This window comes from Rhinopithecus roxellana, chromosome 19 (assembly GCF_007565055.1).
Source record: "Rhinopithecus roxellana isolate Shanxi Qingling chromosome 19, ASM756505v1, whole genome shotgun sequence".
Lineage (NCBI taxonomy): Eukaryota > Metazoa > Chordata > Mammalia > Primates > Cercopithecidae > Rhinopithecus > Rhinopithecus roxellana.
The window spans coordinates 31,755,974-31,781,373 of NC_044567.1; the positions used below are offsets into that span (position 1 = coordinate 31,755,974).

A 25,400-nucleotide genomic window follows, 5' to 3' on the forward strand; every position below is an offset into this window, starting at 1 on the left:
CAGACGTGGGCCCCGCCCCACCCTGCCTCCAAAGCCCCAGCCCCACTGGTTAGTTCTCAGGAAGGTGAGGCTGCCCCAGATGTGGGTCCCGCCCCCAGAGCCCCATCCCCACCATGGTCCCCCAGCACATGCCCTGACCCCACCCGTAGCACTGGGGGCTCCCTGCCAAGGCCTCACGGTCAGCACCTGTCTTGGCCTGGCTGTGTCACCTCGGCTGTCCCCTCACTTTCCTGGGGTGCCAGCCCTGACACAGGAGCCTCCTTTGCTGGCTGAGGAGGGAACGGATTCCCTGGGCTGACGGACAGGACAGGTACAACCCAGAGCTAGGAACCCTGAGAAGGAGGCTGGACCCAGGGGCAGGGTAGCCAGAATACTGGAGGCCTTGGGCTTTGGCCCCCTCCCCCACTTCCCAGACTCCTCCTGTTAGCTCTGTGGTTGTTCTCAGGGCAGTGAGGTGGCGTCCTGAGGTCAGTGGTGCCCTCTGGCACAGAACGCAGATCCTGCAGGAGCTGAGAGGCTGCTGGGAGTTGGGGGGGGGCGGGCGGAGCAAGGTGCGGGGGGAAAGAGAGGGGAGTGCTGCCAAAGGGACAGGTGGGCTTGGCTGGGGGCGGCCCGGCCCTGTGCTGGTGTTGGTCCTGTTCACCCTCCCAATGAAGCCTATTCAGGGACCTTCCTCACCTTGAGCCACCTGTGAGCACAGCCCAAGCGCCTTGTGGGTCCTGTCACTGCAGCCACCTAAGACCCAGGGCCTGTGGTGCCAGTGATGGTGGGAGATGCAGGCAGAGCCCTCAGCCCAGGACTCAATGAGCCCCTGAGGTGCAGGCCGTTGCTGCTGTTGCTTTTTTTTTGGCCACTCCCATGGGGACCCTAGGCTGCCAGGCTGTCCCTGGCCCCTCCTCACCCCCTGTCCTCTCTCTGCAGGCGAGGAGTTTGCTGTACCAGTTCCGCCTCCTGCCCCGGATCCCCTGCAGCCTGCACGATCTGTGTAAGCTGTGCGGGACAGGCATGTGGGACAGTGGCTATATGCCCGCGGTGGAGTGCACTGGCCACCATCCAGGCTCGGAGAGCTGTCCCTACGGGGGCACGGTCGAGATGCCTTCCCCCAAGCCCCTGAGGGAAGGCAAGAAGGGCCCAAAGACGCCGCAGGACGGCTTCAGCTTCCGCAGATAGGTCGGCCCCCGGCACTGGACAGGGGTTGAGGGGACCTCCCCAGAGGCCCCGGGCATGGGAGGGGGTGGGGCTGGGCATGAAGGGGACAGGGGATGGTAGAAACCTAAGGAAAATGCTTTTGGGCACCTTGAGAGGAACCTTTTCATACTAACAACAAAATTAGAGTCCGGAAGTGACAGAAGTCAGACCTACAGCCACCCAGAGGAAAGTCAGCTCCTGAAACGCTGCAGTGGAACGCGTGGCCACCGCACCTGAGACACAGGCTGGCTGGGCTCTCCTGCTGGCTGCCCTGGAGGATTTCAACACGTCCCAGGATTTGCTCCAGCCTCGCGGGCAGCCAGACAGCATCACCAGGCAATGAGGAAAGCAGAGACAGGAGAGGAAGGCCTCACTCACCCACCACATTGAGGGCTGCAGAACAGAGCAGGGTCCTGTCCAGGGCTGGAGACATCTTTGCAAGCCAGACACACTTCCTCATGAGACCTCGTTCTCTCAGAGTGAGCCAAACACACTTCCCAAAGCTTCCCCAGCCACAGCTGGGATGCTAATGGAAAGACATCTGCCATAAAAAAAAAAAAAAAGAAAAAGAAAAAGATAAAAAGCTCAACCCATATGGGGATAGAGAGAGAGGTGGAAGAGCACTCAGGTTTGAGGAGCTGGGGCTTGTAATGTTCATCCATTTAAACATTTCGTCCTCCTGGTACATGAAGGGAACTCCCTGCCCAGGAGCCTGAGCCTCAGGCTGTTGGAGAAGCATCCGATGCCTTTTTCTTAGCTGGGGGTCTTCTACATGAGGTTCCTTGGCGTTGTTTAAGGTCAGCTCCACCAAATAGAGCAACCAGCTGGGGCTTGAATGGGTTGATGTGTACGTGTGTCCCTGCGTGCGTGCATGCATGCGGGTTTGTGTTTGCAAGGTCCTCTGACGATGATCTGCTTTGTCCCAGGGACATGGTAGTATATTAGCTGACCAACCAAGACAAGGACACCTGGAAATAGACTCTTCCACTTTCCTGCAGGACCTGTGAACTCAGATGTGTAAGTCAGCTTCTTAGGTGATCGGACATGAGAGCGACCAGTGAAGGAGTCAGCACTCAGGGCTCTCTGCCTTCTATGTGGGAATGAGGTCTTCCCAACAGACTCTCCCTTCTCCAAAAGATTGTCTATCAGTTGCTCCTTCTGGGATTTGGAGATGGACAGACAAGGGCGTGCGATCTATGCTGTGAGAGTTCCCTCCCAGCCAGCTTAGAAGTGTGGAGCCATCTGCACAGAAAGCCACTCCTTGAGCAGGAAGACCAAATCCCTCCTGAAATCCTCCATCACATCCTTCTGGGGAGAAAAGCCCTTGATGTGCTGAGAACCATCATGGGGACCGGGACCGAGGGCTTCTTCCCACTCAAAGCTTTTCTCCCTTGAGGGTGGGCACTGCTGGGCCATGCCACTTCAAAGCAGTGTTTCTCAGCAGGAAAGAGGAGGTCACCACTCCTCCTCCTTCTCGGCTTCTCTTTTCTCCATGAACCCAGGTCCTCCAGCAGGCACTTCCAAGTTCCCAGGTCTGTCTGCCCAAGAGCCTTTTGGGGAGACTGTCCTGGAGCCCCATCAGTGCCCCCATCCTGGGGTACTGACCATTTCTGTCTAGCAGTAGGGGGTCCTGCAGTGGGAGTGGGGTGGGCTTCTCATCCACGTTGCTTCTGGGAAGTGAGGGTTGCCTTTCTGGGCTAGGGAGGTGGTTAGAGCTTCTGCCCTGACCCTCCGCTAGAAACCAGTTATATCCATTGCCACAGCAATACTGTAACAAATCCCCCAACGCTTGGTGGCCTGCAACAATCAGCACTGATCTAGAGCAGGAGTCAGCAGTTTGGGGCGGGGTAATTCCTCTGGTCTAGGCTGAGCTTGCTTGTTTAGGGCCAGTGGGCTGTTAAGTCCCAGGGGCTGCTTATGGTGCAGAGGTCAGACCTGGCCCTGCTCTGTGGTCTCCTGCATCCCTCCCACAGGCCAGCCATGGCAGAGCCAAAGGCAAGGAGGGAGAGACGGCAAGTGCCTTTCCAAGCCTTGGCAGACACCGCACCTGCAGCCCTCCCCTTGGCCACAGCAAATCACGTGGCTGGGCTCAGCATTAAGGGGTGGGGGACGGACCTGCCACTTTAGCGTCCCCTCTGCACAGTCAGGTGGCAGTAGGCTGAGAATTTGGAGAGCTGAAGAACTGGGACTCTGGAGAGTCTGTGTCCTAATAATGCCTGCTTTGGAGCACTCCTTCCCCACTCACCCTCTCCAGGAGAATAGCGCTCCTGATCCTAGTGTTTCACTCGTGCCTTTGAGCTGCTGTGTTTGGGAGGGAGGAAGAGGGTAGGCAGGTCCAGGGCTCCCCTCACTTAGGAAGGTCCTAGTAGAAGGCATTCCTTCTGAGCCTCCTGGCCCTACAGCTTCTCACTCCTGCTGCTCCCCAAGACCTGACCCAGACCAATCAGCTGCATCTCTGCACCAAGTACCACCCCTGCCGTGCACTGCTCGCACGCACCTCACGCTCCCCATGGGCTGGCCGGGACCCCAATGAGGTCTGCACCTCTCCAACCGGCCAGGACCTCGGAAGTCGTGACCTGGATGTTCAGGGCTTGGTGGAGGAGACGCTGCTCCAGGGGGATGGAGAAGCCCCGCCCCTCCGCAACTCCCTTAATCTGGATGCAATTAGAGGAAACCAGCCAAAAACCCTGCGGCAGCTGTTGCCCCGGGATTATTCCCAGCCAGCAAGAGGCATTAGGGCGATAATTCAGTCATTAGACTTCTAGCCTTCCCACCGCCAGAACGTGCAAATAGGGGATAATCAGCCCTGCACGGCCATCCTCAGCAATGCTGCTTATTTAACCCATTTTTTAAAATGACACTTAATGTTATTGGCTGGCGTACGTGTGTGCGCATACTTAAAAGTTGATGCGTGCTATGGCCCTGCTGCTAATGTCTATGCTGACAGCGTTACCCGATGTTGCTCAGGGCCTCTGGGAAGAGAGGGCACCTTTGATGTGGGCGTGCTGGCACCCAAGAGGCCGCGTGGTCAGGCTCGATGCTTGCCGGCTCTGGAAGGTCCTGCCAGGGTTGAGGGGTCAGGTGAGCGCTCAGAGCGATCTGGGGAGGAAGCGAGGAGCCTGGTGTCCTCACCAGCTGCAGAGGGGAATTGTGTGCTGCTCCAGAAGGTTCTGACTCAAGTCTCAGCCCCTAGGACTCAGAACTCACAAGTCATGGATCAAGTATGAAGTGAGGGAGGGCCCCAGCCCACCCCTGCAGAGGAAGAGTAGGGTCTGAAGGTGGGAGGGGCAGCTCCATGAGCAGCCACTGTTCCTGACCAGCCAAAGTGTTGGGCGCCGGGGGAGGTTTCAATGTCCAGGAGGGAGAGGACCTCCACCCCCTGACCTTTCAGTTTTCCGTAGCAGCCCAGTCTGAAGCTCTGCAGGGGCAGGCAGGGCATCAGGACAAGATGAAGATGCTGGTTCTGGAACCAGGCCTCCCCTTGGGCTAAGGGGCAGTGGTTGGCAGAGGTTGCCCAGCTCTTTTGGAGGCCACTGGGAATAGAGGTGGGGTGGCAACAGGAAATGGGGTGCGGGCTGTAGACCACAGTGGGTAGGGTGGTGCTTCCGTGTTCCTGTAAGGCCCGCCCCCCAAGCCCCCTCATCTGCTTCTTGTTTGGCAGAAATAGCTCTGGGACACAGCCACTTGATGATGGGAATCCACTCACACCATGCCCTCTGGGGAAGGAAATCTTGCTCCTTGTGCAGCCTCTCCTTTCCCCTGCGGGCGTACTGGGGGTGCCAGGGTTCCACCCTCGGCTCGCTGGGCAGAGGGAAGGAAGCACCTCCCTGTATGCTGTGCAGAGGCCCCTGCCGGTCACTTTGCCTCAGAGGAAGGAGGAGAGGCCCCCTGGGAAAACACACACACACACACACACACACACACACGCACGCACGCACGCACGCACGCACGCACGCATACGTGCAGGGGTGCAGCCTAGGTCAGTGGGGCCAGGACTGGCTGCCCAGCTGGGCCTGCCCCATTCTCGGAGTCCCTGGGGAACGAGCCTCAGGATCCGCTTCGTTCCGTTTCTAAGCCAGGCTGCATGGCCATTCCCGGGCATGAAAGCATTCTGTCCTGTCTCCAGTCAGAGGGAACTGCCCCCAAACTAGGAAGCTAATTTCCCCTGAAGGTTCGTGAAGCCAGAGGCATGCCCTTGGGGGCTGGTAGGGGGTGGTGGGGCCGGGATGAGAGGCGGTGCTGTGGAAGGGGTCTGGCCCCTGCTCCCTGCAACTCTCCCCGGTGTGTGGCCTTCTGCCTCCTTCAGGCTCAGTTTCCAGCCTGTAACGAGAACAACGATGCCTGCCTGCCCAGGCCACCTCCTGGGACTGCGGTGGGGACTCTTAAGTGTGAAACTGCCATGAGGATGGTTTATGAAGTCCCAGGGACCACACCTGCACTCAGGGAAGAGACCGCTGACCTCAGCCATCAGCCGTGTGCATCGTGAGGGGCGGCGAGCTCAGGATGGAGAGCTCTCCCCTGGTTCGGAGTCAGTACACCTGCACTCCCTTCCACACACCCACCCAGCTGTGTGTCCTCCACCAAGGGCGAGCCTCTCTGTGACTCTTCTGTAAAATGCACCCCATTTTGCCCACTCCTGCCATGAGACACATCCTCAGCCATCCCGCCAGGCATGTGTGCGTGAATGCACGTGCAAAGCTCTCCACCAGAAGGGTGGTGTGGGTCCTGCAGGTCCTACCCCTCGGCCTTGAAGCTCCCTCAGGCTGCAGACTCTGGCCTCCTGGGTCTGAACATTAGAACCGGGAAAAGGGGTGTCCCTGGGCAGAGCCAGGGGTGCAAACAGCCTTCAGCCATCTGGCCTTTTTTTTTTTTTTTTTTTGAGACGGAGTCTCGCTTTGTCGCCCAGGCTGGAGTGCAATGGCCGGATCTCAGCTCACTGCAAGCTCTGCCCCCGCCGGGTTCACGCCGTTCTCCTGCCTCAGCCTCCGGAGTAGCTGGGATTACAGCCGCCAGCCACCACGCCTGGCTAATTTTTTGTATTTTTAGTAGAGACGGGGTGGCCTTTTAAGTATATTGTGTTGCGTTTCCAGGTAGGAAGGTAGCATTTCAAGTTCAAAGAGAGATCAAGTCATGCAACCATCTTTCCTCCAGCACTTTTGGGGTAAGAAGGACAGTTTTTGTTATGGTTTAGGGGAAATTTTCATGAAATTTCCACCATTACCAATGGATTACTGATGTCCATGGCAAATGATCTGTTCTTGGTATTTTGTTTTGTTTTGGTTTGGTTTGGTTTTTAAATGTAATCGCTCATCGATCAGGCCCAGGACTGGTCACCATGAGCTCTGCTAGCCACGGCCCCAACAATGCTTCCGGCTCTCATGGATTCCACAGCAAATAAAACTGTCCTGAAAACAGACGCACGCTGTACAGTGCCTCTAGAAGGTCCGGTGGGACTTGCTGGCTCAAAGCACGGCAGGCTCTGTGCTGGGCAAAGAGGGCCCTGTGGCAGCCCAAGGGCAGCCTGCAGACTCCAGTGTGCCCTGCTTCTCCCATGTTCCGAGATGGAGGAGGGGAAGGTGTACAAGAGAGCTGGATGGGGGCTGTGGGGACCGAGGGTCCCGGGAAGCTGGCCAGGGACTCAGCAAGCGCCCACTCTAGGAGGCCTTGCCCTCTGGGCTGTGGTTGGACAGCACTAAGCCCGCAGGGTGGGCTGCCAGGAGGAAGAGCAGCTCCGGGCCCCAGGCCCCAGCAGGCAGTGATGGGAGAATTGGCGAGTGCTCGCGGGGTCTCACACGGGAAAGGACCCGTTAACTCTGAGCAACTGGGAGCCTCGCTCCCGCCCCAGTGCCTGGAAACACAAACAGTATTTTATTGAGCCTTGGCTGCCGGGGCTCTGGTTTCAGGAAAAGCCTCAGTCTTGGATTTGTGAATTTTTAAGGAGGCAAACGAGAATTTGACCTTGCTAGGAGTGGGAGTTAGGGAAAATTCAGGCTGCCCCACCAAGCCCTTGGAACTGTGCAGCAGGGGTCAGGGGAGGGACGGGCAAAGGCGGGTTGACCCGTGGAGTGGGTCTCCTGGTCCTCCCGGAGCATGGAGGGTGGGGAGCTCCAGCTCTTCATCAGGCACCCTTTGGGGTTTCCAGCTGTTTTCTGTTATTCCGTGTGTGTCTTTTCCCCTTTTGCCTGGCGGGAGGCTGGAGGGGAACATGAGTAACTCTTATCTGCGTCACTGGGGTCTCATGTCTGAAGGGCCTGTCTCACCTGCCACCTACCTGGCCTTGGCCTAGACATCTGAGTGCCTCATCACCTCCTCTCCACAAGCCCAGGGGTGCCCCTCCCAAGGCTGGCTGGGCAGGTACCACAGGCCAGGCCCCAGGAAGCGCAACAGGCTTCCCCCAGGAAAGACAGCAGAGCCAGCTGCCTGCCTAGGAAGGGCACCCACTACCAGGCATGGTTGGTGGCTCCGTTTAAAGAAATCTTTGTCCATGTGGGACTGGGAGGTGCTTCCCCATCCTGCCTGGAAGCCACGTCCTGGCTTTTACTGTGGACTCTGCAGCAGCCACGGTGGCCAAGTGAAGACAGGGGAGCCTGGTGGCTCAGGGGCCCCTGATGTCACCACCTCCAAGGCAATGGGACTGGACAGGGCAGCTCCTCAGGAAGGATGATCCCACCCTCACGGGTCAGCCCTGCAGGGGGACAAGGCCCACCACGACTCCACCTCAGGCCACCAACGGGACCTGTCCCACCAGGAAGGTCCCTTCCAGTCTGTCTGGCAGCTGGTTCCCTGGGTAGGCCCAGACAGGCAGCAGCATCCTCATGTTCGCCTCTGCTGTGCCCTACTTCCCCCATAAATGACAACTGTGTAGTCACCCACACCGGCCAAGGGGACATAGGTGCCACCTGGCAGGCCACCCTCTTCAGGGGCCCAGCTCTCTGTTGTCCCACAGCCCTCAGGGCTGGCGGTGCCTGCTCAGTGCCACACAGCTGGGCAGCGGGCATGACTCAGTGTTTACACCTCAAGCAGCCGCACAGGCTCCAGAGGGGAGGTTCTTTGGGGTCCTTGTTCATGAGAGAGAGCATCCTGTGTGCAGCTCTGTTCTGGCTTCTTCCACATCATTCATGCATTCATCCCACAAGGACCATGGCACTGTGGGCTCGCTCCAGGGAAGCAAGGCGGGAGTGCACTGGGGCTACTTGGGTTCCCGAGGCAGACACACGTGTGCCCTGCACACCCTCAAATAAGCAAATGAGCTGGCCCCTGGGTGAGGCCATGTGGACCCCCACGGCTTTGGGGCCAGCTGGGCAAACCTTGAACCCCTAATTTCTGCGTGGCCTTTGGCTGCCCTCCTTCTCCAAGGCGTGACTCTTACTCCAGAGACTCAGATGAGCAAGTGTCCCTTACCTTATTTTCTGTCAATCAAACTGAAATCCATTGTGATCTCCCATAGCCCAGTGCAGTCTCTTAGTATTAGGGGTGTCTCCTTTCCTCCCCGTGCCCAGGCCATGAGCCAGAGGTACGAGGAGCCCCAGGCAAGACGCAGGGCTCTCCGCTCCTGGTTCTTCATCGTCATGGGGACACCCTTTGTCCAAACCCAAGGAATCCCAGGACATCTGGCTTTGCCACTTTGGCTGGGACTCAGGTACCCGGGCACACCTGTGTCTGCGTCCCCTCCTCGTCCCAGTGAGGGGGACCCTCAGTATCCCCCCAACATAGAACAGGAAGGTCTCAAGCCAGCTCCCTCCTCCAGTTCGATTACTCTCCCTCACATCCACCCAGAGAGGTCCAGACCTGTGGCCACTTCCATGCCCTCTCCAGACCAGGAGACACCTGCTGCTGACCTCGTGGAAAACTTAGATTTTGACATTCTGATGCTTCAGAAGTGGTGGCTCCTCCTCCTTCCCCCCTCCGCCACCTGCAGGCCTCCTCATGCATCTCAGGAGAACAACCAGATCTTTGGGCTCCTGGGGTATGTGCCATGCAATTTAGACGAAGTGCTTTGCAAATACGCCATTCGATCTGACTAGGAAAACAGGCCCGATTTGACAGGTCCGATGCCATCAGCTCTTCAACATGAGACAAAAGAGGGGATTTTATGTTTTGAGTGATTAGAGAGAATGATATAATAATGTTCTGAATTGACATCTGGATGTTGAAATTAGGATGGTGCAAAAGGGGTACAGGGCCACAGGCTGGGTACAGCAGCCAGCTCCCCACGACGCAGAAGCTGCTTCAAAAGCCCCTCAACAAAGAGGGGCGCATGCAAATCAACAAAGTGGGAAGCCTTCACCAAGGCCACACTCAAGGTCTACTGATTGTCTACCCAAAGTTCATTGATTCCTGGCCATGAACAAACACAACAGAAAAATACATTGAAGGTCCTAGTGGCTACAAGTCAATGGTGAATTGGCACATGGTCTAGCAGTTTAAAAATCTAACAGTAGAGTATGGCAATGGGCAAGGGCCAAGAAATCCTTCTGAGATGGGAGGTCTCGCTCTGTTCGGGCTCAGTGGAGGTCTGTGACCAGTGTCTGGACACTAGCTACAGGGGACCGGGCAGAGAATTCTGGGCAGAAGGAAATGTCTCAAAGTACTTTGGAAGGGTAAAGGATGGGAGCCTTGTTTAAAATAAAGACTGAAGGATAATAAATGTCATCCAGGTTTGTAGATTAATGGAGAGGGCACCATCTAGCCATTCTCCACTTTTCCAGTGCAGAGAACTGGGCAAACGCGCCAGTGATCACGTGAGGCACTGCCATGGAGCGAGCACCGGGAGACCCACTCTAGACCACTGACCTCTTGGTGGCGTCCATTCTGCCTTCTAGAATTCTGGGGTTCTGAGTGCGTGTCCTTGGTGGGGGCCTTCCTCTTTGTTGCGAGAGCCGCTGCTCAAGGGGCCTCTCCCTCTGGCCCAGGATGTAGAGGACCCGTGAGGACTACACAAGTGCAGGGGTGGGTGTGGGGGTGGGTGCGGGGGTGGGTGCGGGGGTGGGTGCAGGGGTGGGCGAGGTTTTCCAGCCCTCGCCTTCGCCACACTGGAAGCCTGCTTTCTGGTGTGGCCTTTGGGTTCCCTCTCTGCAAGCAAACAACCAGCTCAGAGAAAACCACCCATGACCACGTCGCAGGTGGGTGGCACCTGGGTCACCCTCCAATCACAGCCCCTGGAGCAGTTTCCAGGTACCTGGCCTCCACCGTCTATTCCACTCACCTCCTGCTGATGTAGACAACTTTCGAAATAAAGTGCCAGGGACCCCAGAGCACCAGGCAAGAGCCCACGTGCCCCCGGGAAATGCCACCACCCACCCCATCAGCAGGGTGGGGTCTAGCTCCTGAAACAGTCTCCTCGGAGCAAGTGCTGCCTTTCTTCACAGCCCAGGCGCCCTCTTGGTTGTCCGATAAATCCCCAGGTTCTGCCCCCTGACTCATGTAGATGGGAGTTTCCCCCCCGCCCCGTTCTCTGTCTTTCTGCCTGACTGGGCCACAGATGAGTGCCCCTCCAACCAGGCAAACAGACGGAATTGGACTTTTAGGGTCAGAGGCAGCCACCCTGAGACGGAGTGGGGTGGGGGGGGGGAGGGTCTTGGGACCCAGGCAAGGGGGTGAGGACATTCCAGGGGAGGTGAACCGCTTGTTTCCTGGGAGGGTGAGACAAAGAACCGAGCTCTTCCAGATTTTGCCCAAAATGCAACCAGAGCTATTGATGGGGTTGAGGATGGGATCTCTCCGGGTGGACGAGTCCCAGGAGATGGCTTCAGATTACTGGTTAGTGCAGGTCAGATGAGGAGCTGCCCCCACAGGTGTCACTCCAGGTGCCCACAGCAGGGACAGCACTCCCTCTCCCCTGCCACGCGGGAGCTGGTCACCTCCCACTTCCTGCCTGCAGCTTCCCCTCCTCCCCCTCCCCACCGCTCTCTGTCCCCTCCCCCCTTGCAGTGGCCTCAGGGTGGCCACCCACCCGCTCCCGGGGGATGTGAGAATGTTAGCGAAAGCACCGTGCCCTTCCCCTCCACCCTCTGGAGCCTTCAGGGCAGCCCCAAAACGGTCCCAGTGTCTCCCAAGGGGTTGGGGACCCCGGAGTCTGAAATTCAGCTGCTGGTTCACCGAACTGGCCTGGCCTCTGAGCCTCTGCACCGACCCTCCCGCCCCATCAGGCACCTGAAGCTGATCCAGGACACCAAGGTCTGTTTGTGTTGGGGGGCTGCCAGCTCCCCAGAATCTGGCCCAAGATGGTTTTCATTAGAGGAGACACCCCACCAGAAAGCATCCCAGAGATACCCAGAGACCCCCTGTGGCTTCCCCAAAGTGTCCCCTCCCCTCCCCCCTACCTGAGAGACTATCATGCCCACAGCACGGACCCCCGGGGTGCTGCCCTTTCTAGAAAGCAAGTTCCAAAGGTTGGGTTCGGGCCTGCTCGGCACAGGGAGGCTTAGATAGAAAGCGGGACTCTCCTCTGCCGCTGCCTGCCAGTTCCCGGCGGGCTCCCCGTGAGGCTGGACCCGCTTCCCCACCCCCTCCTTGGTGCGGTCCTGATGAAGGCGCCGCGTTTTCCGCTCCAGGACACAGAACTGCTGTGGGGTTCCTGCAGGGCCCGGGCTTGTCACCGGGAACTGCTCTCCTGGGACGCAGGGCGGCGGCCTCCCGGAGCCCCCGGCCCACCTGAGGCCTTGGGGGCGGGGTCCATGCGCCGCGAACCCCGCGGAGCCGGGCAGGAGGAGGCGCGTGTGGGCACAATGGGACCCCGCGTCCTCAAAATAATCCGCGCCGCTAATTCCCATTCCAGCAGGAAGAGGCCGGCGCCGCTCACATCCACCCCATTTTCCGCGGAAGGAGCTTTAACAAAGCTTTTCTTTTGATTTCACCCCAGCGGGCGCGCGATCCCGCCCGGCACACGCCTGGCCTCCGAGTCTGTCCAAGTCGGGGAAGGAGGGGCGCGTAAAACGGGAGAGGGCTGGAGACGGGCACAGGGGGAGGGGAGGGGAGGGGAGGGGTGCGAGAAGGGGCCGCAGCCCCCCGGCCCAGTCATCCAGCCACATCAGGTGTGCGTCAGGTCAAGGTAATAACCTGGTGGCGGTGACGGAGGGGGCTGGAGAACGTGCTAGAGCAGGCCGAGCCTCGGAGAGTCCCAAAAGTCAGAGGAAACTCCCCACGTCCTGGCGCCTCCCACTTGCTGTAATTCCCTGCAGTGACCCATCCCTCCCCCAACCAGGGCAACGCAGGCCCCACCAGGCCCTGGCCCCAGCCCCCTCTGAGCCTCCCACCCACTCTGTCCAAGCCGACACCCAGCCCAGCCCTGGAGCCTGCCTGTAGCCGGGGCACCGCACCACTGGCTCCACCCTCACCCTCAGCCGCCAGCCCCGGTCTGTCCCTGTCCAGCCGACTCACTCTCTATAAAACCCGAGCAAAGGCAGGAGACGCTCCCGCCTCAGAAGAGCAGCAGCACCCCGAGCTGTTTGCAGCTCCCTACGCGGCGGGGGTGCAGGAGGCCACAGCGGTGACCACCAGGGCCAGGGCCCAGCAGGCTGGGAGCTGCTGGCGGAGTCCTCACCAACCAAACCGAAGTCCAGTCTATCTGCCTGATGGTCCCTTGTCATGGGGACCCACAGGCTTGCAGGGCCTGTTTTTCTTGAAAAGATTTATTTGGGTCACTCTTAAGAGTTCATGGTGCTCTTTGGCCTTTGGCAGCTTGGCTCGGCCAAGCTGGAGCAGGAGGAGACGCCAAGACAGGCAGACTGGCGGATGGGTGCAGATCCTGGGCTCTGTGCTCCTGCAGCCTGGCTCCAGCCCCTCACTCAGACCCTGGCGCCAGCCCCCAGTGGAAGAACTGCCCATCTGGGTGGGTTACTCGGCTCTTCCTTCTTGTGTGGGGTAAATGGACCTCCCTGTCCAGTGCCACACCCCCCCAGGTGGCTGCAGGAGATACCGCCCAGGGGCAGTCCATCAGATGCCCCGCCTGTGTGAATAGGCCTCCTTGGGGAAACCCTGGAAGAATTGTTAAATATCTCAAGGTGGGAAGGGGTCGTCAAGGTCATCAAGGCCCACTCCAGGTGGGGCATGACCCTCCCCGCTTTGGGCTGCCCTTTCTTTCTCCAGGGCGTTCCAAGGAGCAGGCCATGTGGTCTGGACTCACTGTGTGACCTTGGATGTCATGTCTGCCCCCTCTGGGCCTCCAGAAGTGCCACCTGTATCCATGGTGGGGGAGGCTGGTGAGGGTCCCCAGCCAGACCGTTGGGTTAGGCCCTTGCCTTGGGAGGTGAGGGTGGGAGGCTAGGGCAGTGCTGAGCTCTGGGCTGTGTTCTGCTTAGCCCTCTCCTTTCCCGAAGAGCGGTAGAAGCACACATTGAGCACCTGTTGCATACTAAATAGGAAGAGGATTTTTTTTTCAGAGGGAGCAGGCTGGGGAAGGGAATACTTGTTCTTGTCCACATGGAGGGGCAGGAACGGAAGGTGTCACAGACAGATCAGGGCCATAAGGGCCAACTTCCCAGCCCCAACCCCTTCCTCCTCTCCCACCCCCACTTCCCCATCTCACCCCCACTTCACTTCTCCCACATCTTACTCCATCCCCCACCTCATTCCCCATCCCACGCCCGCTACCTGGCTGCCCCCACACAGGACCACCTCCTAGGGCCTCCCACCCCCACTCTTATATTCTTGAAACCACAGACATGGAACCTTCATGCACCTGTAAGCTTAGAACTTGGCTGACTTTCCAAAGTGTTGAGCCACAAGAGGCCTCACACCTTTCCTGGAAGAGCAGCCAGCCCCAGGCCAGGCCTGGCAGCCTCTGGGCTGGACAGCCTCTTCCAGGACCCCACCTAACCCAGCCTGCCAGACCAGCCCGCTGCCCCATTGGGAAGTCGCCTCCCTCCCCCCGTGTCTCGTGGCCACTCCTGGATCGCAGCACCCCTGGGGGTCAATGCACAGGGAGCTGTTCACCACATGGCCAGACCAGGGGTGTCCCTTCCTCTTGTCCTCCATGGTGTATGTGAAGAATAGTGTAGGGAGAGTCCCTGCGGTGCTGGCTGTGGCCCCAAGGCATTTGCATGGGCTGCTATGGCAAAGGCCCGTCCCCACATACCATGAGACGTCCCTTGTGGAGGGCTTTGGATCAAGGGCTCCCCATGGCCCCAGGAGAGGCATGTTCAGTATGAGGAGAAAGGCCTGGGCTTGAACCCTAAACTCCTGCTTCACAGCACATCCTGTGACCTCCCTGTACTTAGTGTCAGCCACTACGATCCTGGTTACCCCTGCCAGAAACTTTGGGGGCTCCAGTGAAAGGAAGTTGGCCTCTCCCCCACATCAGTGCACCCACAGCTCTCAGCTTCAGGGCCACGTGCTCAGAGAGACGCCCACTCCTGCACCCCAGCATCTCTGTGCACACCTAGCATGCCCTGGTCCTTCCCATCACAACCCTCCCCACATCAGCCACGGAGTGCCCCTGTGATGCCCACCCCAACCCGGGAGCCCGCACCCAGCCTGGCCCCGGCTGGCAGCCTCCTCGTGGTGTTTGCTGGATGATAAATGAATAAACGAGGGCCTCCTGGATGCTTAGCAAATATTGCCTGAATGAAGGAACGTCGCGCCAATACAGACACACGAGAATACACAGACCATAAAAGTGGCCGTGACAAGTGCTGATGGGCTGATAAGAGATCTTGGCGCATGGAGGCACGCCGCACATCACCATGGTGGGCCCAGGGAGGCAGGAGAAGTTTCTGCTCACAGCCAGGTTTGAGAAGGCCCTGGCAGCTCTATGGCACCCTCTGCCTGTGCACCACGGGCCCTTTAGTTCTGACCGAGGCCCCTTTCTTGCTATGTGACCTTGGATAAGTCACTTAGCTTCTCTAAGCCTTGCTTTGCTCACCTGAGAAATGTGGACAATAACTGTGCCCACCTCCAGTGCCCATTTCAGGAACCAGAGGCAAAGCATGAAGGGCCAGACACAGCAAGTACTTTCCGTGGGTTGGGTGCAGTGGCTCACGCCTATAATCCCAGCACTTTGGGAGGCTGAGGCAGGCAGACACGAAGTCAGGAGATCGAGACCATCCTGGCTAACATGATGAAACCCAGTCTCTAATAAAAATACAAAAAATTAGCCGGGCGTGGTGGCGGGCATCCGTAGTCCCAGCTACTCGGGAGGCTGAGGTAGGAGAATGGCGTGAACCCAGGAGGCGGAGCTTGCAGTGAGCCGAGATCATGCCACTGCACTCCAGCCTGGGCGATAGAGCGAGACTCCGTCTCAAAAACAAAACAAAACAAAACAAAAAGAAAGTACTTCCTGTGGGCCAGCCCGTTGGAGCCCCTCATGATGCAGGCCTCGAGATTAGGGTCTGCCCTGCATTGTAAGCCCCGTTTGGTGACCTCCAGCTCAGTGGACACAGCTGCACCTGACTTGAGTGTCCCCATCGCTGCTGCCCCACACAAACCCCAGTCACACACAGTCCCACATCTGGCCTCACCTGCCAAGGGCTCAGGTGACTGCTCCCCAGCAGATGTGAGAGCTAGCGGCCAGGAGTTGGGATGGCAGCACTGGCCCAGCTGTCTCTGTCCGCTGCTTCTCCAGCCCTGATGGCACCCTGTGGACCAGCAGTCCCTGGACCATTGCACAAATGAGCAAATGGAGGCATGGAATTTGGGGACATACTATACTCACTCAGCCTGACTGTGACTCAGAGTCAAACTGGACCAGAGACTGGGGAGAGGGCCCTGCCCTGGCTGGGGACCATGAACACAGAGGGGTGAGAGAATGGGCATCCCAGCCTGGGAAGGTCGCCCATGCCCGGCCGCAGCCTCCGGTCGCTGCAAACCTGTGTCCAGCCTGCCTCAGTCAGGGAGGGAGTCCCAGGCCTGCCCACCCACAGAGGCTGCTATGACACTCAGGTCTCCTGTCCCCAGGTGGCCCCAGTTCCTGAGCCCCTGTGTATACGGCTTGGGCCTAGGGGTCAGGGCCCTAGAAGCAGACGCCCCCGGCAGCGTTTACCGGTGTCTGCTGGATATGCCCCGGGGCCAGGCAGCAAGCAAGGGTCTCCCAGGTATGGCTTGTGTGTTTCCTTGGTTTATTTTCCGCTGAGGGACAGGGCCTGGGGCACAGTGACTGTGGTGGAGTTGGCCTTCCTGCGCTGGGAAATGGGGTAGCAGGGGAGAAGGGTCCCCAGAGCCCCTGGAGGGGTGAGGGAACCCATGGAGGAGGGTCTCACAGCCCTGGCAGGGGTGGGATGCTGGGCCAAGGCCTCCATCCTGGGGAGAGACCTGAGGACACATGAAGGGCAGGGGCTGCTAGCCAGGAGCCACCAAGCATGGGAAGGGGCACGAGGACCCTACCCTGGGAGACTGGGAAGTGGCAGGGGCTTGACTGGCAGTGCCCTCCCTGCCCCCACAGCCCCACCGGCAGCTCATCAGGAAGCTCCAAGGTCCAGGGTTCCTCTTGCCTGTGGCTGCGGCATCCGATGCCTTCCGCCCTGGGGACACCAGCGGCCACCGACTCCCAGTGAGTGGCTGGCACTGCTGGGGAAGGGCCGGGAACCTGGCCCAGGCCTCCCACGTGGCCGCTGGTGCTGGTGGAGGGAGGAGCAGACTCGCCAGCTGGTTCTGAAAAGTGACCCCCAGGATGGCAAGAGTACCCGATTCAGACTAACGGGGGTCTGAGATTCTGGGCTGCAGTGCTGAGTCTACACAGCGAGGGGCTTGGGCTGATGCTCAGGCTTTGTGAGCACCTACCGAGAACTCTCAGCCATTCCTCACGATGGCCACGTTGGACGGGGCTATTATTATTCCAGTTTTTAGACCAGGAAACCAAGGCACAGAGAGGTTAAGTCACCTGCTTGAGGTCACACAGCTGCTTAGAGACCACTGGATTCAAACCAGGGGGAGCCTGGCCCAGAGTCCACACTCAAAGTCAGGACCGAGTCTCTACACTTCGCCCCGCTCCAGCATCGTCGCCTTCTACCCTCTAGGTTGCTATCAAGACAGGATGACAGCTCAAGGACAGGTGTCCCAGGGAAAGACTGGCCAAGCTCAGGGCCTGGACACCTAGATGATGGGGGAGGGATGGCTTCGAGGAGGACCCCGAATGTCGCAGGGAGGGAGCAGCGCAGGCCCCGGCATAACCTGGCCTGGGTCCCAGTGATGCAGTCAGAGCCAATGCACGCGTCAGCGCCTGGAAATGACACTGGAAGCTCAAGGCCAGTGATGGCCCTTCCTGCAAACCGGACACCCCAGGGGATGTCTGGGAAGTGGGGAGTGGCCTAAGTGGATGAAAAACCTGGGGCCCACAGCTCAGAGTTCAGGTCCTAGCCATCGGCCCCCATCTCTGTGCCACTGTGTCCCTGCTTGTGCAAGGGAAGGACAGTCATGCCCTCTGTGCAGGGTGGGCAGCCAGTGTCTGTGGGAGAACCAACATCATTAAAGCAGAGAACGCGGGAGGCCCTGGCCCAGGAGGCCCTCGGGGAGCGGCAGTTGCTTCAGGAAGGAGGCCGGAGGGTCCCCTTGGTGCAGGAAGCCAGCTCAGCTGCCCCAGGCCCAGATGGGGAGGGGGTGGGGGGGGACATGGAGCGGGACCCCCTTCCAAGGAGCCCTGTGCAGATGCACACAAGGACAGGGGCTGGCCAGCCTGGAGGCCCAGCTGTGTGGCCTGGGGCTGCTCTGGAGGGGGTGCCAGCTTGGCTATCTCGGGGCCTTGAACTTTTATTCTGTTTTGCAATCAGTTCAGAAGACAGCATTTCTAGATTCCCTTCTTATCACAGAGAAACTTCTAGCACAACAATAGCTGATTGTACTGCTCTCCAGGGTGCGGCTGCATTCCTGGACAGCCCCCCTTTTATTTTATTTTTTTTGTGTGTGGTATCTTTGGAACTATAATGGATCTCATTGTGATCGGTCTGTTCAGGGGACAGTGTGGCCCTTGAATTCAGAAGCATGAAAGGGTAGCGGGGGCTGGGGAGAGGGCGGCAAAGGAGGGTGGAGTGGGAGGGACCCCGGAGACAACCCGCGAGACATCCAAGGGACATCTCAGAGCAACTCAGCGGCGTCATGCTGCATAACGCACCTGGAAACAGCATCCCCTGGACTGGCTGGGTTTGAAAATATGTAGTTGTTTGTCAAACCACCAATGTTTATTTTTGTTCAGTTATTAAGAAATAAAATCGGTAGATAATTTCCACTCCCTGCCTGTGCCTGGCCAGTAGGACTCAGCAGCAGGTCTCATCTGAGTGTGACGTAGCAGCAGCTGGTCAGACCGTGTCCTCGGGAGGCTGCCTGCTGCTGCGTGGAGCCAGCGCCCAGGACCTGGGGCCGGGGGACCAGAGCCAAGACAGGCCCAGCCCCTGGTTGGCATAGCTATGTGGCCTGGGAACACTGGCTCTCCAAGGTGCAAGGTCTGTGAGTGTGTCAGGTGGGGAGCCTGACCTGCTGGGGGAACCCCCAGCCCACAAGTAGGTGCCGGCCACTGGCGGGAGGCCCTGCACTAGGCCTCACAGTCCTGCCTCTGGCCCAACAGCCTGGGCCCCAGGAGAGCGCTGCTCTGGGTGCCACTTGCTGCCACGGTCCCCTCAGCCCCTGGGGACTTCCTGCCCCACCCGGGCTCCTGAGAAAACCCTGGGAGGGATTTCTTAGAATGTTCAGCAGTTGCTGCCCAGCCCAGGACTTGGCAGGAGCCCCAGCGTCCGGAAGAGGGAGCAGATCAAGTTCTGAGGCTGGGAAGCCAGGCATGCTGGCAGGGAGGCCACCGGCCAGCGTGGTGCCTGCCGGGTGTGGACACTGGGACTGCCACTTCGTGGTGAATGTCCGGTGGGCCTCCTGCCACCCTGCCCCTGTCTGTAAAGTGGCACCTCCCAGGCCCAACTCTTTCTTCACTGGCTGGCCAGGATTCAATGGCGGCAGGTTTCGTTGGCATGTAGCACCATGCCTGAGACAGAGAGATGGCTCACAAATGGTTGTCACTGTTGTTAAAGAGAAAGCTATGCTTAGAGAAAATGGCGTTTACTGTCTTCCAGGCGTTTTCACCGGCTTTGTCCCATTCAGCCTTTCCCAGCACGGTCCCAGCTCGGAGCAGGGAAGGGGACTGGTCAAGGCCGCCTCCTGGCCAGCTGTCTGGCCAGTGTCCTGGCGGGGGAGCCCCGCCATGTGGCTGGCTCAAGGGGCCATGTGCCACGGAGGCTCACCTGTCTGAGGCTTTATTTCTGTTCTGAGACCCCTTCTTATCAGGGGCAGGGGCACCCCAAGGTCCAGAGGACAAAACACAGACATCAGAAGAGACCCCTGCCCCAATGTCATCTTCCCAGGTAGCAGGGGCCTCCGAGAGCTTGGACTCTTGGTGGGATCAGACTTGGAGAGCAAGAGGGGCAGCTGGGGAGGGACCCACACAGGGGACATTCAGAGGCCACTGGGCAGGGGGTCTGGGAAACAGGGGACAAGGCTGGCTCTTTCACCGGCAGGGCAGGCAACCTTGCACTCCATGGAGGCCCCGCTGGACTCGCTCTGAGACAAAGCTCCTTGTCACTGTCCCATGCAAGAAGGCCTGGAGGGGGCACTGCAGAGCAGGCACAGCGTCCACCAGACACCTTCGGAGGCCCCTGCAGAAAGGCCAAGGGCTCTGAGAGCTCAACTCAGAACGAGAGGGTTTTCCTTTTCCACCAGTCTTGGGTGCCAGGGAGGTGGGGAGCTCAGGCCAAGGGAGGGCCAAGGGCTGAGGAAGCACCCAGGATCCCAAGAGAAGCTGGCAATACATGCAGGAGCACATCTCGTCCTGGCTCCTGGGACAGCCAAGAGCACCTGTCCCCCGGTGTTGTGGACAGAGCCCGTGAGCCACCAGGCAGAGGCATGCATGACGAGGCTGTGGCCTGGCCAAGAACAGCGTGTGCCCCAGACATCAAAGAGGACACGGTGTTTGAGAGGTGGAGCCTCCAGAGCAGGTGGGAACAGCCAGGAAGGCTTCCTGGGAGAGGTGACGGACACTCCTGCTGGGCGGAGGATGTCTTGACGTCTCTCCTGCTAGCACACAGACTGCATTAGGAGAGCAGCTGAAGGCCTGTGGGGACACCCAGACACCTGCCAAACAGGTGGCAGAAATATCTAAGCTGGTTTTTTTCCAAATAATTTTTATTAATTAATTTATTTATTTATTTATTTTTTTATTTATTGAGGCAGAATCTTGCTCTGTCGCCCAGGCAGGAGTACAATGACACGATCTTGGCTCACTGCAACCTCTGCCTTCCAGATTCAAGCGATTCTCCGGCCTCAGCCTCCTGAGTAGCTGGAATTACAGGCACACACCACCACGCCTGGCTAATTTTTTGTATTTTTAGTAGAGATGGGGTTTCACCATGTTGGTCAGGCTGGTCTCGAACTCCTGACCTCAGGTGATCCACCCATCTCGGCCTCCCAAAGTGCTGGGATAACAGACGTGAGCCACTATGTCCAGCCTCAAATGCTGTATTGAAGGGAAGCTCACCTAACATAAAATCAGCCAGTTTAAAGCGCACCGTGGGCGGCATTTAGTATACTCACAAGGCGGCACAGCCATCATCCGCTATCGCAGAACTTGCTGGTCACCCCAGGAGGAAACACCCACTCATTCAGCAGCTCCCCTTCACCCCCAGCCTCTGGCAACATGATCTGTGTTCTGTGTCTATGGATTTGCCTATTATGGATATTTCATATCCTAAGGTGTTTTACAAAGATTAAAAGGCTGGGCGCAGCAGCTCACGCCTGTAATCCCAGCAGTTTGGGAGGCCGAGGAGGGCGGATCACCTGAGGTCAGGAGCCCGAGACCAGCCTGACCAACATGGTGAAACCCTGTCTCTACTAAAACTACAAAAAATTAGCTGGGCGTGGTGGCACACCCCTGTAATCCCAGCTTCTTGGGAGGCTAAGACACAAGAATGGGTTGAACCCAAGAGGCGGAGGTTGCAGTGAGCCGAGATCATGCCACTGCACTCCAGCCTGTGCGACAGAATGACACTCCATCTCAGAAAAAAAATTAAATAAAAATAAAAAGAGGATTACAGCGCCAAAGCAGGTAATTGGGTTCTAGTCCCCAGCGCACGTTTCCAGCTGTGTGGCTTGTGCACAGCACTGCATCCCCCCATCTCAGTTTCGTCATCTGTAAAATGGACATAAGAATGTCCACAGTGGGGCTGTCGTGGGATACAGGGCTCATCCAGGCAGAGCGCTGAGCGCGGTGTCCCAAGGCCGTGGTGCGTTGTAGCTGTTACTGACACGGGTGCCGAGTGTCAGGTGTCAGGATGGTGTGGGACATGGACAGCCAGGGGCCTGGGAGAGCAAAGCCTGGAACAGCAGACCTGGCTCTCCACGGAGCACAGCTCATGCATGGAACTTCGAACAGGCCACAGAATCCTTCCAGGTCTATGTCTGCCCCTTCCTACCTCCATGACATTGGGCTTCAGTTTCCCCATCTGTGAAATGGCAATGTAGACCTTGCAGTGCTGGAGGGACTGAGCCTGGCATTGTGGTGGGCAGAGGGGTGGGGGGGTGCTCAGGGAGGGGTAGGGCTGTGGTGGGGACCAGGGAGGCCTTGAGGGCAAATTCCTGGAAGGCATAACAGCTGGCCGATGCCAAGACCACAGTGATGGGGAGTTGAGGAGGAGAGGGGTGGGTCCAGGAGCAGGCAGACAGCCCCGGTTCTGCTTTTAAGCAAGTGGCTGAAGGCCTCCTGTGCTGACTCCCCTGGCAAGTGATCCATCAGCTCAGCTGTTACTGTCCGGAGCCAGCAAGGGCCCATAAATGCGCCCGCCCCCAACCCCCTGCAAGTCACCCAGGTTTTATGTTGTAAGTACACTGTGGGGCATCTCAAACACACCACTAATGACAGGCATCATGAAGCAATAAAAGTGATGGGGCTGGTGGGAGGGTGCTGGCGGGAAGGGCGGGGGGCTGCCAGTGCCCGGCTCCCCTGGCGGCTGCAGGAGCTCTCCGAGAATTGATTAGTCTTGGACGTGCTGACCTTTTTGTTCTTGAAAAATTGCTTTTGAGCAGCTGAGGCAATAAAAGTGAATTGATTCAGAGAGAACGAGGATGAAATTTGCGTTGGGCAAGGAGCAGTGCATAAACGCCAGTGATGTCAGCACAGCTGCCCCAGCCCCAACTCCTGGGCTACAGGAGGGCAAGCCCCGGAGAAGCGGGGCAGGGTGGGTGCTGTGGGGAGGGCCGAGGGGCAGTGGGATGGGCAGGGCCTCCTCAGAGGTTTCAGCAGAGTATGGAAACCGATAGGGAAAAGGGGAAGGCAGAGGGGCGGAGATGAAATAAAACCAAGTGAGAGCATAGGGAGGGGAAGAGGCCAAGAGAAATTAACACCCCGCAAGAGAAGCAAGGGAGACTTAGGCTAGACCTCGGGACCGCAAAAGGGAGGAGCTGGAGGGGCCCTGGGGCAGGAGTGAGAATCACATAAGCAGTCACAGGTATGACAGCCACACTCATCCTCACAAAGCCTTGTTTGTTGCCATTTTACAGAGTGAGAAAGCCGAGGCCCAGAGAAGTCAAGGACCCTGCTCAAGGTCACGCAACTGGGACGTGGTAAAGCCCCACTAAATCCCTCTGAAGCCAGGCTGGGGCCGCCAGTGAGTGGGAAAAGCCTGGAGGGGGCGCTGCAGAGCAGGTACAGGGTCCACCAGACGCCCTCAGAGGCCCTGCGGAAAGACCAAGGGTTCTGAGAGCTCAGCTCGGACCTTGGCAGGTGGGGAGCTCGGGCTGGGCCACCGTCGGCATTGAGAAGGCACTGGGGCACGGGGGTGTCCCCAGGGTTCCAGGTAAGAAGCCACAGAGAAGCATTACAGCCAAGGCTTCCGGGTGCGGAACGATGGCGCTGGGGCTCAGCCACCCTGGCCAAATGCCCCCGATCCTATGCACCCCACTGTCAGCACCTAAGCCCATTTCCTCACCAGAGCCCTTGGGAAACCACAGAAGCCCGGGTGTGTAAAGGCAAAGGGAAACGCACCCACCCCAGAGCCAGCCGGAAGTCCTTGCTGGAGCTGCTCTCCGGCGCTGGGACACCTGGGCGGCCACATGCTGCCACCCAGGAAGGCAGGAGACCCAGGCTCCTCCCCAGGATCCTGGCAAGCCCCTTCCCTTCTGAGACGATAGAGGTGGCAAGGCCTCCCCAGACTTCTCTGGGGGCTGGACATGTGTCAAGTTCCCCTGTGTTTGCAGGTGCCTAGGGTGGGTTGCTGAACTGGAGCCTGCCCCAGTCCCAGGAGATAAGTTAAGCCATGTTTCACCCCTGCAGCTGCCCAAACCCCTTTCTACCAGGATCCTGGCACAGGCTGCTTGGCCAAGTTCATGGGCCCCACTCCCGGGTTTGGTGCCAGTGGGTTAAGATGGGGACGCCTATAACTTTTTGGTTGGAATGCATGGCCTTGAGTGGTGACTAAACGCCAAATCAGGCTGGTGTCAGGGGTGGTTAATGTCTCCCCAAAATGCAGGCACTTCATGGGGGGGCCCCTAATCACAATGACTGCCGGCAGCTCCTAGCCTGGGCTTTGTGGGCCATCAGCTCCCAGGGTCCAGGAAGAGGCATGTCCAGCTGCTGCCCTCAGTCCCCAGCCAACCCCAGAGGGACCAGCCTAGAGTTGGATGCCACTTTGGACATCCTGGATCCCACCTGAAACGACCCTGCCACCCACCACCCATGGGCACTGCATTTTGCCGAGCCCAGCCCAGACTCTGGTTTGTGCCTCAACAGATGCCTCACATCTGCAGGCCCTCGCTTCTCACTCAGCCCCTGGAGAAGGCTGGGGAGGCCTTGCCACCTCTATTGTCCCAGAAGGGAAGGGGCTTGCCAGGATCCTGGGGAGCAGCCTGGGTCTCCTGCCTTCCTGGGTGGCAACCCATGGCTGCCCAGGTGCCCCAGCGCCGGAGAGCAGCTCCAGCCAGGACTTCCCGGCTGGCTCTGGGGCTCTGGGGCGGGTGAGCGCTTTCCCTTTGCCATCTGCACCACTCCCGTCTGCTGCAGGAGGGGCTTCACTGAGTCGCGGGGCATCCCTGCCCCATTTAGGGCTCCCCGGGTTGCCGAGTGCCACTGGCTGTTGCCAGTGGAGACATTTGTGCAAAGGCCCCTCTGGGGCATCCCCAACCCAGACAGCCTCGTGGGGCCGGGGGGCGAGGAGGGTGAGCTTGGACCCCCGCGATGCGCTGGGAAGCTCCCTCTCCCACCCCACCCACCCCTGTGAATCCCCTCGGACCCTCGATGGTCCTCGCGTGCCCTTTCTACTCAAGGGGCCCAGGAGGATGACAGGAGAACCCCCAGGCTCCTCCCTGCCTCGGCAACCCTCCTCACCCCACCAACATCTGAGCAAGACTTACTGGAGCCAGTGCAGGAGAGAAAGCTGCTGTTACCATCACCAGCCCAGCTCAGTTCCAACCTTCCTGGCTGTTTGCCTGCGAGGACCCCAGGAGGATAGAAAGGGACGTATTTCAAGGGAGAAGGGACGTTTCCTTACAGGGAAACAAGTTGAGTGGTCCGTAACTTACCTGAGGCTTTACTGCTAGGGACAGGCAGAGCTGGACTGGGGACCCAGGCTGCTTGACACCCAGTGAGAGCTGCTCCTCCCTCTGCCCACTTGGTGACTAGCTTGCTGGGTAGCACCAGGCAAGGCTCTCTCCCTCTCTGGCTGCTCACTCCCAGCTGTAGAGAGAGGTGGTTCCTGGATCAGGGAGCAGTGCCTGCCTAGGGTGCAGGCCTGGGCTGGGCACAGGGCCGAGAAGCTGCCACTCTGCCCCGCCTCCGGGAGAGGTCCTGGCACTGCCAGCCCATGAATAAGGCCTGGCAGGGCGCCGGGCGAGGGTGTGCAGAGGTCAGCAGGGAGGGCCGAGTGGCAGTGTTCTCGGGACTGGCTGCCAGCCGCAGCTGGACCTGTTTGCCTGGGCTGGGCTGTCTCACTTCCCCTGGAGCGGAGAGGCCACTGGGGAGGAAGAACAGGTGTGGGCAGTGCTTCGGGGGCCTTGAACTCCAGGATGGCCAGCTCCTGCCACAGGGGACCCAGCCAGCAGTGGCCAGAGGCCTGGGGGCCACATGCTGGAGCCAAGGACAGGGAATGGTTGCGAGATTAGTTTGAACCCCTAGCCCCCTTTCCCTGCAGGCCTGGCCTGGGGGGCTAGCACAGGCTGCCAGGGGAGGTCTCTTGCCCTGTGTGACGGGGTCCCAGCCTGTGGCCTGCAGCCATTGACACCACAATAAGATCCTTGCCATGGTGTTCTGCAAAACC

General features: G+C 58.9%; 1 protein-coding gene and 1 long non-coding RNA gene across 10 annotated transcripts in view; one reads left to right on the forward strand and one right to left on the reverse strand.

Moving 5' to 3' along the window:
- The window catches only part of TBC1D16 (TBC1 domain family member 16), a 98,982-nt gene extending 92,833 nt beyond the window's left edge, over positions 1-6,149 (forward strand). For 5 of the 9 annotated variants that reach the window (XM_030923785.1, XM_030923790.1, XM_030923789.1 and 2 more), the window contains one exon: positions 922-4,102. In XM_030923785.1, the coding sequence (XP_030779645.1) occupies positions 922-1,170 (249 nt within the window). In that variant the 3' untranslated portion in view covers positions 1,171-4,102. Of the gene's footprint in view, positions 1-921; positions 4,103-5,494 lie in introns of those variants that run through there. The other 4 variants (XR_004055103.1, XR_004055102.1, XM_030923786.1 and 1 more) reach the window with 4 other exon arrangements.
- A 14,136-nt stretch (positions 6,150-20,285) lies between these two features.
- Positions 20,286-24,886, reverse strand: LOC104675238. The gene is made up of 2 exons (XR_004054861.1): positions 24,667-24,886; positions 20,286-21,596 (listed from the first exon to the last, which is right to left on the reverse strand). It is a non-coding gene; the product is annotated as an uncharacterized LOC104675238 (long non-coding RNA).
- Between the last annotated feature and the right edge of the window lie 514 nt (positions 24,887-25,400).